The sequence below is a fragment of the Plectropomus leopardus genome, chromosome 4, assembly GCF_026936395.1.
Source record: "Plectropomus leopardus strain MGB_pleo_1.0 chromosome 4, ASM2693639v1, whole genome shotgun sequence".
NCBI lineage: Eukaryota > Metazoa > Chordata > Actinopteri > Perciformes > Serranidae > Plectropomus > Plectropomus leopardus.
In genome coordinates, this window is record NC_142179.1 from 35198654 (window position 1) to 35214093 (window position 15440).

The 15440-nt window shown below is 39.2% G+C and overlaps 1 protein-coding gene and 1 pseudogene across 4 annotated transcripts in view; one reads left to right on the forward strand and one right to left on the reverse strand.

Annotated features, from left to right (window-relative positions):
* abca2 (ATP binding cassette subfamily A member 2) overlaps positions 1 to 15440 on the reverse strand; it is a 96239-nt gene that overhangs the window by 62564 nt on the left and 18235 nt on the right. For all 3 annotated transcript variants that reach the window (XM_088077180.1, XM_088077183.1, XM_088077182.1), the window contains one exon: positions 7773 to 7866. In XM_088077180.1, the coding sequence (XP_087933306.1) occupies positions 7773 to 7866 (94 nt within the window). The remainder of the gene's footprint in view (positions 1 to 7772; positions 7867 to 15440) is intronic.
* Positions 543 to 3974, forward strand: LOC121941644 (sterile alpha motif domain-containing protein 3-like; annotated as a pseudogene). The gene is made up of 4 exons (XR_006105766.2): positions 543 to 1582; positions 1735 to 1902; positions 2109 to 2206; positions 2563 to 3974. The product of XR_006105766.2 is annotated as a sterile alpha motif domain-containing protein 3-like (transcript).

The following is a 15440-nucleotide window of genomic DNA, read 5'->3' on the forward strand; positions in this document are numbered from 1 at the left end:
TTGTGTCTGTTGGAGTCAGTGGGGGACTGTCTAAATTTTGCAGACTAACACAGATCTACCTTGTGAATCACAATGTGTCTTTTCTCTGTTGTGATTATGACTCCTGGTATGTAGAGCATCTTCGATCCTACGAGCTGTCAGCCACACAGGGAAGCCTGTCTATCCACCTGCAATCCGAATTCAATGATACAAGCCCACTCTCTGCATACAAAATAGATGGGCTGCTGTTGGTGACTCCCAAGAGGTTCATACAAGTGAGACAAAATTAAGACCACTCTATGGTAAGTAATACTTCACAATTCAGTAATTGTACATTTATTGGAAGATGTGCTCAGTATGATCAATCATTATACATCAATTTTGGGATTGCACTCTTTGGTAACACATTCTAAAGAACATACTGCATTAAAAGCACATTAATATAGCTGGCTAATTTTATGGTAGTTACAATGTACTGTGTAACCCAGGTCTCACAATTTTCTGTCACTTTGGCATGTAAGGTATAAAGCATTGTCAACACATTAGAGGTTGTCATAAATGATTATTATTATAACATTTAAAAAGCCTTATAAATGCACCATAATACATGTTGATGTGCTTTTAACCTCTCATTTCATTTCTTAAAGCGATGGCAGCTGAAGCCCCACAAAACATGATCCTTCGTGTCGTCGAGGCGGACCGTGTCAGAAAATTAAAACTCGCCTCCCGTCCAGCCTCTGTTGATGGACTGATTGAGATTTTAAAAGAACAACTGGGATTGGACTGTGACTTCACTTTGAAATATGAAGATCCAGACTTCGATGGAAAACTCACTTGCCTCATTGACATTCAAGAATTACCACAAAAAGCCTGTGTTCATATTTCACTTACAGAGGATTCCTGTTCTGTTGCATCGACTGATACCCTTTCAGACGTGTCATCCCCAGAACGTCTAAGCAGATGGCCTCCAGGTGCTTTTGAAATTCCCACATTTGCATATGACGTCGAGCTGACACTTCGAGATGGGAATGCTGAATTTGAAAAGAATGAAAAAACTCTTCAGCTGTCAAGGGATCAAAAGCATAATATCTTAGACAAACTGGCATCTACCATATATGGTTTCAAGGCTTACCCTAGTGATAAAGAGATAGCAGTGGTAGCTGAAGCTCTTGTGAGGAAACATCCCTGTTTAAAAGAAGTAGGATCTGACAGTGGATGGAATGGCTGGAAAAACAGCATCAAGTTTAAAATGGGCAACTACAGGACCAAGATGAGAAGAGCTGGATGTCAGGAAGTCACTGTAAATGCTGGGAAAAGAAGTCAAAGAAACCCTGAAAATGAACCCTCACACTCCAGCATCAAAAGACCTAGGCGTGCAGAAGTCAACTTTCTGCCCAACTTTCCTCAAGGAGAAGATCCCTCAAGTCTTGACGTTTTGAGGCAGGCTATTGTGGAGGAAGTAAAGAAGACTGAGAGAAATCTCCCACTTATTAGCAAGATGATGCAGACCACATTTGCCTTGCGACGACAGACTATTGTGACGTCCAGCCCACCAGTCAAAGAGCTCATGGAGCTCTGGCCTGCTCTTCGTATGCAGTCTGAGGTAATGTTGATTAACTCATTCATCTGTTTTCATCTGTACCAGACAGTACTGTATATCACATTGTGTGCAGTGTTATCCATGCATTCATCCTAGATTAAATAATGTCTTTCCTCTTTCTCTCTGCTTTCTGTACTGTCCTTTCCACAATGCAGGTGTATGCAGAGTTTCAACGCATTACTAACCAGAACCTTCCCAATACTTTCTATGCCGAACTTGATCGTCACACTCCTCGTTTAATGGCCTTGTTTAGACAGAAAGCTTCCAGAACGGGCAAAACTGCAGACGCGTTGGCTGACATTTTTAAAGTCCATGATACACAGGTGATTATACATTTCACAGGTGCAGTCTTTGTGTAATGTTGAGAATTTAAAGGTTTAAATAAGTGTTTGAATTTGACAAATGCACCAGATAAGTCAGCAGGTTATTAGTGGAAGATATTATTGTGGTAGCTAATATAATGCGTTGACTGGTATTGGGTTTGATTAGTAAACTTGTCACAGTATTTACACTATTTTAATCTTCTTAGGAAGTACATGATGTCCACACAAGGCGATCACTATTCTCCATGCCCTTCCTGTGTATTCATGCGTGAGGGAAGCGTCAGGATTTTTCAGAACATGTGTGGTAAGTCCCAGTTAAGAAATATCAAGCCTATTGTACTGTAAATTAACCTACTCATATTTTCATTTCATTTACTTATGTATAAGGAAAACACACATTAACATTTATGTAAATGGTCCAGTGTTCAAACTGCAAACATTTGGCAAGATGTTTAGAAACCTTAACCCTCTTTCAAAATCCATCCTTTGAGAACCTTGAGGACATTTTGTCCACTCAAAACAACTGCTCTAAAAATGTATGAGATAGATTTTTTTTTTTTCCACAGCTCTTTCAGTCAACCTCTGTTCTTTCCAAAAATACTAAATATTATATTTTTTCTTTGGTTTTTAATATTTTTATTGTCCCTTTCATTTTTTCAGGATGCTATGGTTGAGCCTGACCTGGGGATGCGCCAGTGGTCCTCCTTACAACCGTGAGTGGCGATGCCACAAGCCCAGTTCACTACCACCCAGCTTAAAATCTCCGTCATCCTAGAGGGTGATGTGGTGGTCGACCTCCCCAGGCTCGCTGATGCCTTTCTGGTAATGTTCGGCCTGATTTATGCTCTACATCTCGCCTATCCGAAGGGACTGACCAACACGTTTGAGTTCACACAGAAAATCTTGCTTGGTCTGGATAACTCTAAACTGTCACCAAAGCTACAGACTCTCAAAAATGACCTCATGTTACATGTGTAACTCTAGATCTGAAAAGGAGTTGTGGATTCTGAGGGTTCACTCTGTTGGAGCATAGTCCACAACAAGAATATATCATGGTCCATGGTGACTATTGTTCAAGTGTTGATGCAAGTTGCTGCTCCACAGTATTCAGGTGGTTTTCAGCCAAATGGCAGAAAGTTGTTAATGTAATTTACATTTTATTGTTGTTGAACTGATATATAAGTGTTTACACTATGACATTTTGTTTTTACAAGGTGTAGTTTGGGGAAAGAATCTGGCCTCAAAGTTTCAGGCTGTTTTACTGAAGTAAAGTAATTACCTACCTAGTTGCAAACAGTGTTATAGAGACTTTATTATCCCCCGAGGATGGAATGTTGGGATATTGTGAATTTTGCTTTTGAGTTTGAATTTCTTTTCTAAAACGTAGATTTAAACCAGATAGCCAAAGGAAAGCTACACACTGTGCCTTGTGTATGTATGGTTTTGTAAACTGTTTACATTGCTGCACTTCAAGTTTACAACCAGATGGCCCAAATTGTGCCTTTGTAATTGTGTCTTTCAAATATTATTTATGTTTCATTTTATGCTACAAGGCACAGGTGTGAGTAAATAATTCTTCTAAACTCAAAGGGTAATGTTGTATTAACAGTTTCCTGATTTTGAGTATTTTGCACTACTACTTTTAAGTCAAGAGTACTTGATAAGCTACAGACTCTCAAAAATGACCTCATGTTACATGTGTAACTCTAGATCTGAAAAGGAGTTGTGGATTCTGAGGGCTCACCCTGTTAGAGCATAGTCCACAACAAGAATATGTCATGATCCACGGTGACTATTTTTCAACTGTTGATGTTCAAGTTGCTGCTCCACAGTGTTCAACTGGTTTTCAGCCAAATGGCACAAAGTTATTAATGTAATTTACATTTTATTGTTGTTGAACCGATATGCTAAGTGTTTACAATATGACATTTTGTTTTTACAAGGTGTAGTTTGGGGAATGGTTTTGTAAACTGTTTACATTGCTGCACTTCAAATTTACATTTACAATTTTCCTGATTTTGAATATTTTCCACTACTACTTTTAAGTTAATAGTACTTAATATGTTTAAGGCAATCAGTTGCCACAAATAATTTAAGTGTGAAAGTAAATGATTTCAAGTTTAAGCAAGTCAATGTTTTTGAGTCATGTGTAATCAGAAAATTGAAAGAAAAAACTAATAAATGTTAAGTTCATTGAACATGAAATCCTGAGTTTTCATACTTGAAATTATTAAGTTATCTTGAGTTATTGCAATGAGAAAGATGAATGAATTATTTGAGTACCATTTACTGACAGTTTTTGAGTTGGCCTAATCAGTAACTACAATTTATGAGTAATTTAAAAGTATATGTAATATCAACTCCAAATATTTAAGCTCTGATATACTCAAATGTTTGTGTTTGTGAACTCAAAAAAAATGTGGCAACTGATTGCCTCACTTTTTTTGAGTTCTGCTAACTTATTCGGGTTTACAGTGCAGGGTGTGCTTGAGGGGATGGTCCCCCCCCAAAAAAATGAGAATTCAGTCATTATGTACTCACCTTCATGCTGATGGAAACTCAGATGAGATTTTTATAGTGCAAAAAACACTGAAGCAAATGAACAGGATTCCAACATAAAAAAAAACATAATAGAACCACAAAATGTCTCCATACGGCTTGTCTGAAGTAATCCATTGGTAACCCTGATGTGCCAAATTATTTTGAAAAATGTCACTAGCACCATGTTTTTAGCCTTGTTGTAGCCCCGAGCTCCTAATGTAGCGTTCACGTATGTGCACTCGCTTAAGACCAACGAGAACTCCCAGTATCTGCATGCCAGTGTTTACATGCTACTCGGATGCGTCCTCCACACACAGTAGTTTTAAATTCAACAAGGGGACCAGCTGCTTGCTGCTAACTCAAAAAGTCTGTCTCTGTGTGTGGAGGAGGCTTCCTGGTAGCATGAAAACACTGGCATGCAGATACCGCAAGCTCTCGTTGATCTTGCGTGCATATGTGAACGCGGTTCCAACACTAGGAGCTACAGGCTACAACAAGGCTAAAAACAAAATCTGGTCACACTGACATTGACCTTTGGCCACCAAAATCTTATTAGTTTATCGTCAAATCCAACGAACAATTGTGCCAAATTGGAGGAAATTCATTTGAAGAAATGCATTTTTGAGAAATTGCATTTACAAGAATGAGACAAATGAGGTCACAGAGATCTTGAACTTTGACAAAAAAATTCTAATCAGGTCCAATCAGGTGTTGAGTCCAAAAAAGACGTCTGTGCGAAATTTTAGGAAACAGACTTGCAAACATACAGATGGGCTGACAACCTTAGGTGCAGAGGCATAAAAACAAGCACTGTCCCTTATAAACAGCCTTGACTGCATCTGGACACAGCTATACCATCTGTTTTGGGGGATATCAGTTTGATCATTCACAAGGTATCAAAAGTACTAATACTTGACTTTAGGGGAAAACACCTTCCATATTTCAAAGAACAAAATGTTATGAGCTGCTGAGTGACTGAAACATGTCAGTTCTCAGAGATGGTCTTCCATGACACATGGTATGGATCAAGGTTAGGTGAAAATACAGTGTATGCACACAGATAGAGGAACACATAACCACAACACAGGATTAACACACCCTGGTTACAAGAGATCAAAGTGTCGTCATTAATGGATCGTGTCAGCCAGGATCAGGTGTGAGGATAGAATTAAGTGATGATAACTTACACACTGGTGCATCCAACACGTTGAGAACATGCATCACGCACGGGAAAGAAAAGAAACACAGCCGAAGAAACAAAGAAAGAACAGCAGAAACAAGACAATGGTGAAGTGAAACAAGAAAGACAAAAAGCATCAAAATAAATTGGGTGCTACAATGGCTACAGGCAACAGTAAGTGCACTGAACACAAACTAAAACATGAGAAACACAAATCAACTTAAGACAGTGCAGCACAGTATGAAAAGGTGAACAAAGGACACAAAAGCTACAGCACATGGTGAGAGGCAAATCGCATATTTGTAGCAGCAGCAAAAATATGCGTTTGCCTGTTTAAAATGCATGACCATACTCCACAGGACTACATAATATCTTTATGACTGCAGGCAGATCTGGGGAAACTTGAGTCAGCATTAGTGTTCGCTTCCTATACTTCAACAACAACATAATGCAGATTAACATGAAGGGAAGGACAGAAGACCTCATCCAACACCAGTATATCATTGCAGTCCTCCATCATCCACTGTCATGCTCTTTTCAAATGGAAAAAAGTTAATAGCTAATCTTCCTAAGATCTTAACTGCTTAAGGGGTTGAAATTGAAATGGTCACAACAAGCATCTTGGTATTATTACTGACCAAAACTTGCCATTCAAACCACACATTGAAAACCTTGTTTCCAAGCTGAAACTGAAGCCCATTTTCAGGCCTGTTTCACACAGCATGCATCAGCAGCGTGTGACGGCAGCCTCGCCGAGCTGCAGGGTGTTTCATGCTTGTGGTGTTCACATGTGCAGCATTGTTGCAACGTTGCTGCTGCGTCGCTGCCTGCTGCTGAGTATTGTATATCAAAATTTATAAGCACAAATTCCACTCATTTATGAAGTCATGCAAGTTCCTGCATTGACAACAACACAGTCCTGCAAATATTTCAAAATAAAATGCCCTGTGTCAGCAGCTGATGGGATTCTGTCCATGGAGACTGTGTCAGAGGGCTTTTATTTTGAAACGGAAACAGGGAAGTTGGAGTAAAATAGACATCTTTGTGTTTCCTCATCTCTGTGACAGAGGGACTTTAAAACTGCAGTAAAAGGTGGTATAGAGTAAATCTAATCATCAAAACACCATTTTCGCTGTTTATTTCTGCTGCCAAATGCACGCGGCATGAGTAAACAAAAATGGCAAGCCGCCGTTTCTCTAGATGTGCTGTAGCTGACGCAGCTGATGCGCACCTGACTAGTGCTGCTCAGGCAGGCTGTGTAAATGCTCTACAGATAATATGTGTGCCAAAAAAACAACAACAGGTTTGCCGCTGCTCTGAGCTGATCACTATGGGGGAATTTAAGTCACTTTCAAAAGATTAAGAAGACATCACTCTTGGTCAATGTGATTGCTACTCTAACTCTCACTGGAATTGAAAATTGTGTATATTAATGTATGCATGTGACTGTTCTGTGTTGCATTTTAACTGGAGGTTGTACTCGCTTTTTGTAATGTGTGATAATTGTGTTTGTCTGCTTATATTTATTGTTGATACAATGTTTAAGCTGCCCTCTTGGCCAGGTCGCTCTTGGAAAAGAGAATTTTAATCTCAGTGAGTCTTTTACCTGGTTATAAAAAGGAGAAAAATGTAAACAGCAGCAACATTGATTGATTGACTGACTGATTGATATGTTTATTTCGAGCATGTTAATAAAACAAGTAGGAGGTCCTTCCCTTCAAAGCCCATTGTGGTCCTTTGTCCCTACCATTTGCCTTATGCATCTAAACACTGGAACTGGGACTCCACTCTGTCCCTATATTGCCTCTTTGCCCTCTGGACTGCTTTAGCTTTCAGACAAATATAGTGGAGTAAAAGTACAACCTTTGCCTCTGAGCTGTAGTGGAGTGGAAGTATAAAGCTGCATAAAATACAACTAATTAAAATTTACAAGTACAAGTACCTCAAATTTGGGCAGTGCCTGAGTGCATACAGGCTATTTGGTTACCTTCCACCACTGACCTGTGCTTTACTCTCCAAGCTTTTTCCATCATAATAATCAATAGTGCACTGTTGGTGGGGATATTTACTCAGCCAGTTGCAAATTACTGCCAGGGGCACAATATCTTGCGTCACCACAACTTTCTACTTTCCTACTTTGTCTACCTACCTTCCTTGACAGGAATCGCTGGTTTCTTCTGTCTCAAACCCAGAAGGATGAAGAAGAGGACCAACGGGATGAAGATCTCAAAGGCCAGCACCCACTGAAGGAGGAAAAAGATAAAATTGACAAGATTATTTGCGTTGCATTTCCAATCAATCCTAGCTAGTTTCAGCACAGTGATCCTGCTGCAAGGTTGGCATCAGTCATGGTTCTTTACCATGAAACTCTCTCTGTCAGGTCCCATCTCCCTCCTCGTGGATCACATTGTGAAATAGATTGAGTTTGCCTACTGCCACATATCGATTCATTACATCAGGAGGCAGTGTGAAGGATGTCCAGTCTGCTAAATATGCAGTAGCCTATCTGCTCAGGGATGCCAAAACCTTTTCACAGTGTCATCTTGAAGAAGGGATATGCAGCGCACATCTTGCAGTGTTTGCAAATGTGTGCCATTGATTCTTTTGTGTGCATAAAAAGGCAAATTAAGACCTCAATACCTTAAAGTACCTAGTTAAGTCAAACATATAAATGGATTCTTCTTCCATTCTCAGCCTGTGCTTCTTTTCTTTTGTTTTGTCCCAGTAAAGGAAAAATACTGTCAGTGGCTGAGAATTCAATTAGCCAGCCTCTCAACTGGACACACAGCAGACTGCCAAAACTGGCCATTCATAAATCACATTTAGGCTGCTGGAGAGGAGAGGAGATCTTTTGATATTTTAAAGATAGCTAGTGCGCTGAGTCTCTATTGCAGTTCAAAGTCACAAACGAAGTGACGATTCTAATGATCTAGCAAAAACTGCCCACATCATCAGAATCGGTATAGAACCGATTGATTTGAGTTTGAGGGAGAGAGGGGCGGCTCTCTCTCTAAATCAGAAATTCAAAATAGAAAGAGTCATAATTGACCTGTCAACAGAAATGCTTTTTGAGGCGCAGGGGAGTGTTTTTGCAGCAATACGTCGAGGTGGTACTGGGAAAAATTGGAAACAAAGCTGAGCAACGTTCCTGGAAGCCTGGATTTGACATATTGCTGGATTCAACATGAGTATAATGGTGAGGCCACAAGAGGGCAGAAATCTACTGTCAGGAGTCATGATTACAATGTTTCTATGTGTGTGTGTGTGTGTGTGTGTGTGTGTGAGCCAACATAGTGGTATCTTATTGCGTTGTCCACACTGAGCCTGGGAACCATGACGCCTTTGTGGATTTGTCTTGAACATCCAAACACACACACACACACACACACACACACACACACACACACACACACACACACACACACACACAAAAACAGCGCGTCTGTGTGTTTCAGTCTGTGAAGGTCATGACAGACAAAAAGGCCTTTTAGACAGACACAAGGGACTACTGACACACACATACAAGCACAAAACAAAACAAAAACTCCCATCTCACATTATCAAATTCACTCATATTATTGGGCTCCTGCTACACATGACTACACATACATGCCCTCCAGGAATAAAAGCCGCAGACATGTATATGCAAACACGTCTTTAAAAGTAGGACTCTACAGTCTCACACCACTGAACACACTCTCTCCAGAAAACACTTACGAAGACCTTCTCTTGCTGAAGTTGTATTGATTTTCATGTCTTGGAAGAACAAAAGCAAATGTCTGATTTGAATAATAAACCAACGGAGTGCTCTGTGAGAGCGTCTAATCATGCAGTTTCCCTCCACTTACAAATTTACATGTTAGAGGTCAAATTTTCTGCAGGCACCATCTCACCATTACCTCATCAGCCACTTCAGCTCTGTTTGTTTGTTTGTTTGTTTATTAAGATCTTCTGCTTTAAACAGCAGCTACTCTTCCTGGGGTCTCCCTTATTTTCATTTACAGTATTTCACACTCACAATTTGACTAACACACATTACAACACAAATACAACACACAACAATCAACACAAACTCAAACTTTGAAAAAAAGGGAGTGGGGTTAGAAAAATATTTTTAAAAAATAGGGGAAAATGCAGAAAAAAAACTATATTTATACATACTATGATTTTATATTTAAAATTATGTTACAAAAAATAAATTACACACTTAAAAAAAACTTTTCAGCACTTTTTGGGTACATTTTCTTTTTTACGTTATCTTTTTGGTAATTTTCTTGTAAAATTCTTTTACTAACTTTGCGCTAATTTTTGGGCCATGTTTTGGTAAGCTACTCATTGTCTTCTCCCCATGTTTTTGAAAGAAATAAAAACAAATATGCTCAGATGTCAAAGGATTAAACAAACTGCTTTTGTGTTGTTGATGTCTGATCGTCTGACTGCTTGTGTTTTTTGGCCTGCTGTAGTGATGTCATTGCATTCCCATATCTCAAAAAAATACTTTGGTAAATAATATGTTGTTATAACTAATAGAAAGGATGGAAAAAACTATGAAGGTAATAACTTCATTGTAATATCCTAGTTTTACCCTTTAATATGAATGCACCCTTTGAGACGAACAGTCTGTGTAACAAAGGAGAGCTAACATACAAATAATACATCCACACAGAAATTGGTGTTTCTAAAAGAGAACATGCCATAAAAATTTGCTCATGCATGTTTCACACTGTGCCTACACACACTTTGAGTCATCAGAGCTATAATACAGCACTGTGGCAAAGAGAAGGACATTTGCAAAGAGGGATTTCATTTGGTGCTAGGAATAGGCACTGAGACCTGGTATTAAACAGGCCCCACTAACGGGCTAAATTATTAAAGAACATCGTATGTCTAAAGCGCCAACATTATCGGGTCTATTATCTGGACGTTTTTTTTTTAGTTTTGCTTTAACTTACTAACATACTGCAGCCTTTCCCCTGCTGGTAACTTTGCATACAACCGCTCGTGACAAAACATACTCACATACAAACTCGGACTGTTTATTACCAATCACACATAAAAACACGCACACTTTGCACTAAGATGCAAACATGCAAACACGGCACACCCTGGCACAAATACACACAATATACACACACGCACGCACGCATGCACGCACACATAGACACACACACACACACACACACACACACACACAAAGGCCTCTGCTGACTGTCATTGCACACCAGTGACGCCATTCAAAACATTTAGAACCACAATGAAGCCAATGTTTGAGACTAGCAGAGTCAGAGTAGGCAGGAGGGAGGACAGCACACACACACACACACACACACACAAAGAAAGAAAAAAAGGTTCCACTTGTAGATATCGATTAACACAAAAACCCCTCAGAGGAAGTTGTAGTCATGTTTAAGTACATTGCAGAGAGTTGGCTGACCCCTAACCCCCTCCACCTCCTGCAGACCACTGCCAGAGTCAGTCATGACTGCGCACATGGCCTTTCACAGCTCTTTATTATAGATTACTTCTTGACAATTGGAAAACGCTGAACACATGATCGTTTTACTGGGAGAATGGAGAGGAAAATAAGGACAAATGTCAATCTGATAAAGACCCTGAGAGGAAAGAAAGTTTTCACCATCTTGGCGGCACCGTATAACCTGCAAAAGTCCAAACTAACAACACTTCAAACTGTTTTCACATATTTTCTATTATTTGAGTCAAAAGATCAACAAATGCACATATTTTTTGAGAATGCTGAGGATAACACAATAAAGTTATATGATTATGATGACTTATTTCCACTGTGGTTCTCTTTCAGAAAAGATAACAATACAAGTCACAGATGACTAAGTTAACCTGTACTATCACATCAGCTTACATTTAACTGCCACATTCTTCCCTATGTAACTACAGAGCTGGGAAAAACAATAAGGATAATGTTTTTCTATGGAGAAGGGATGTTAATCGGTTAAACACTGAGAATATTTTTGACTGGTTCCGTGTGTGGGTCTATAGGTTAACCCTTTGAAACCTGGAGCAGCATCACCTTTCTTCTCATGCTGCTTTTAGACACCTTTCACAAGTACTTGAACCTCAAATTGGACAACAAACAAACAATGGAAATAGAAACATTCCACAAATTGCAAAAAAATAGCTAATTTATTTTACAAAGGCTATTGAAAAATGTCCAGAGAAAAAAAGCTAGAGAAAAGCTATATTTATAAATATAATAATTACACATTTCAAATTTATGGTACAGAATTATTTAAATTCTTTAAGCATTTTTTTAATTCTCGTTATCTTTTTTGTTTATTTTGTTGTGTTGGTTTTTCAAAAACAAATTTTCAGAGTGTTTCTTTTATTTAAGAGTTGTTTTTTTTAGCAAATGTGTGGGTTATTTCTCTTTTAATTGCTTAAGGCAATAAGCAATTAAAAGAGAAATAACCCACACATTTTTTAAATAAATCAGGTAAAGCATTAATTTTGCTACACTTCAGTTAACTGCACTGCACACCACTCAGGTCTGGGAGGAGCTAGCTAGCTAGCAAAGCAAGTCATTTGACGATTACCAATTATAAGGCTGCCCTAACCAAACTGTGTTGCTATGGAAACATTGTGCTCATCTTGCGGATGCCCCAGAACAATTTTGAGACATAAAACCCCTGGCATTGTTGACCATGTTATCACTGTTATCATTTTTGGTCGTGTTAGCATTGCTAGTGCTGCTAACATAATTAACACTGCTAAAAAGTGATGGATGCAGTGTTACATTTAGTATTATCTTTATAGTTTCATAATTTTATATCAGGACAAGGGTCGAGCCTATATCAGTATGAAATGGTTGTATCTCTCTTCACACAGGTAAACACATGTCCACTGTACAGGGACACATCCTGGCTGTTTTTAGTGGTCCATTCAGCCACACATTCAGTCACCTCTTTAACACAAAGGATCTCTAACCCTGCTGTCGATGTATTATTAAGCAGTTGCTCACCACTCATTTGTAGTTCAATTATTAAGAGGGCTGATCATGACTCTGCAGAGAGCCGCATGAGGCTGGGGGTTCAGAGACCACTGAAGGGGGACAAATATAGAGCAGTGCCAAAACTAACTCCACATAATGAATAATAGATCATCTGACTGCAGGTTTGTCTATAGAAGGAGGATCTGTAGATAAAGCCTGTTGGAGGATAGTTTTTACTCATGTTTATTGGACACTCTTGGCTACATATTGTACAGTAATTCATCTCTTGCACAGGACTCATGGAGGACCTTAAAAATGCAAACAAAGACCTTTGCACCATCCAACTATTTTATATCTGAAAGAGTAACTCTTGTAAGGTATAAACTCTAGCAATTTAGATTTTTCAGGAGCAGGACTCATGCAACATGATCATTTCAACAGTCTAATTATGTCATAACATAATTTTACAAAAATTCAGACAACTCCTGCAGGATAATCAAAGTCTCATTAATCCAGTTATATGCTCAGTACTTGCCAAACACATGCATTTTCGCTAAAACATTACAATATAGAACACCTCTGCATATGAACAGCATGCCCTAAGCATGCCCAGTTGTGCTACTTGTCTGCGCCTGAGACTGTTAGCAATGACATATTTTGAATTGTAAGGTTTTAGTAAAAATTGCAAGTGTTTGGGAACTGTAGAACAATCCAAGTCCTACTTACCCAGATGTATGCTCAGTACATATTTTTGGTTAATTTTCTAGTAATAATCTGTCTTCTTGTTCAACTTATTTTTATTGTCATCTTTTACAAATTTTCTTTTGCAAGTTATGCAACATTTCTTGCCAAGTTGCGCATTGCCTTTTTTTCCATGTTTTCAAAAGAAATCAAACCAATTTGTGCAGGTGGCAGAGGTTTTAGATGCTGTGTAAGAAAACTGATATTGATCCAGGTTTTAAAGGGTTAACGAGTCATATCATGTAGCTCAATGTGCACCGTGCAGCAATAGCCTGTGAAAAATTATGCAAAACAAATATCCTCCCTTCATCAACTATCATCTTCCATTGTTTGGAAGGATATGGGAAAGAACAGATCATATGCAAAGAGTGCAAGAGACTTGAGTGTGCACTGCAAAGCAACACGACTGACTTGATAAACTACCTGAAAAAAAAACCACACCACAATCTGCAATGCGATGAATGCATGAAGTGAAAGAATAACGTCACTACTTAAAATTCTGTAGTGTATGTTGAGTATGAGTAGATATAGGAAGAGCTGCTGCTGATTCAGTAAGTAACTGAGCTCTCAAGTACCCGCATTAAAGTTTTCTGCAGTGTATGTATATAAAGGGTGTCTGTTGCATATGTGTGTTAGGGTGTGTGTGACTGTGTTATAGAAGAAGGTCGAGCCAAAAACACCATCTCTCAGAATCAGGCATGTATAAAATGCATTGAGGCATTAAATGCAGGTTTGAGTGATTAAACACAGATTTAAGGGCTAACAAGAGTCCTTAAATGTGTGATGCACACACACAAATTAGACTGAAGGATGGATTTTTTTTTTAAACTTCAGCAGTGGCATCTGCGTTCCCACTGTGTAACTACGCTGTCTCACACTTTCGCAGTCTAAGACTTCCGCTGCGTGAGGACAAAGTCATCTCCCCAGGGTGACATGACCACACACACACACACACACACACAATGCCAGAGACTGAGCACTCAGCAGACAGGTACAGACCACGGGGAGATGGGTTGTGTCAGTACAGAAGCTGGTGTCCTCACAATAAACCAGGACATGGACGAAGCCTTTCTGTCCTCAGATCCTCTAAAAATTGTCTCGTCACTCAGGTGTCTTACGAGATGGTCTGAAAACTGCAGTCAAGTCACTTACAAAAGTACTATCTTGACACGTCACTGATGAACAATTTTAGGCCCATGTCAATCCTTTTTATATTTTTTTTAATGTAAAATCATCAAAAAAAGCTGGTTTGAAACAGCTGAACACTTTGGCACTTAAGAACTGCTTTGATGTCTGGTTTTGGACAACATCACAGCACTGAGACTGCTCTTGTTAATGTCCTCAGTGACATCCACAACATATTAGTAGGCTGACAGTTCTACACAGATTTGAATAAAACTAAAGGAGAGGGACTTCCTTTTGTCAAATTACACATCCGAGAAGGGACATCAATGTCAGTTAATTTTGCTTTTGATAGCCGAACACCCACTAACTGGTAACTAATAGGTTAATTTTTAAGAAGAAGAAAAAAAAACTCCCCGTGAAATCCCTCTCATAACACAAAGCTACCCCCACACCCAGCTAGGGGTGGGATCTGCTCCAAAAGGGATCTGATCTGCACAGGTCAGCCACCTCCTATGGTTCTGATGACGACCGAAAGCAGTTAGGATCAGATATATAGGAAGAGGAGGAAGCAGACCGAAAAATCAAGAGTAACCAGGTAAAGGGGAAAAAAAGACATCAAAAAGATAACAAATGTTTGAAACTCTGCACTGACCAAGCTGTCCTGACTTGCCCTGCCCTAGACCCACCTCATTGAATCCTTGGCCCTGTCATTGGGGCCAAACCAAAGGGGTCCCACCACTTATTTTTATTCATTTCTCTCTCTCTCTCTCTTTTCTTTTCTCCCTATTTCTCTTTGCCCCTTTGGCCAATATTGCCTTCCTTTCACTATCTCTCCTCTATAACACCAATGTAGGCACGTACACACATGCACACACACATGCACCCACACAGACACACACACACAAAAACACAGGATATTACTATTGGAAAATCTAAGGCAAACATAACGTCTCCAGTCTTTGGTGTTATTGTTTTGTCAGTCTGGGC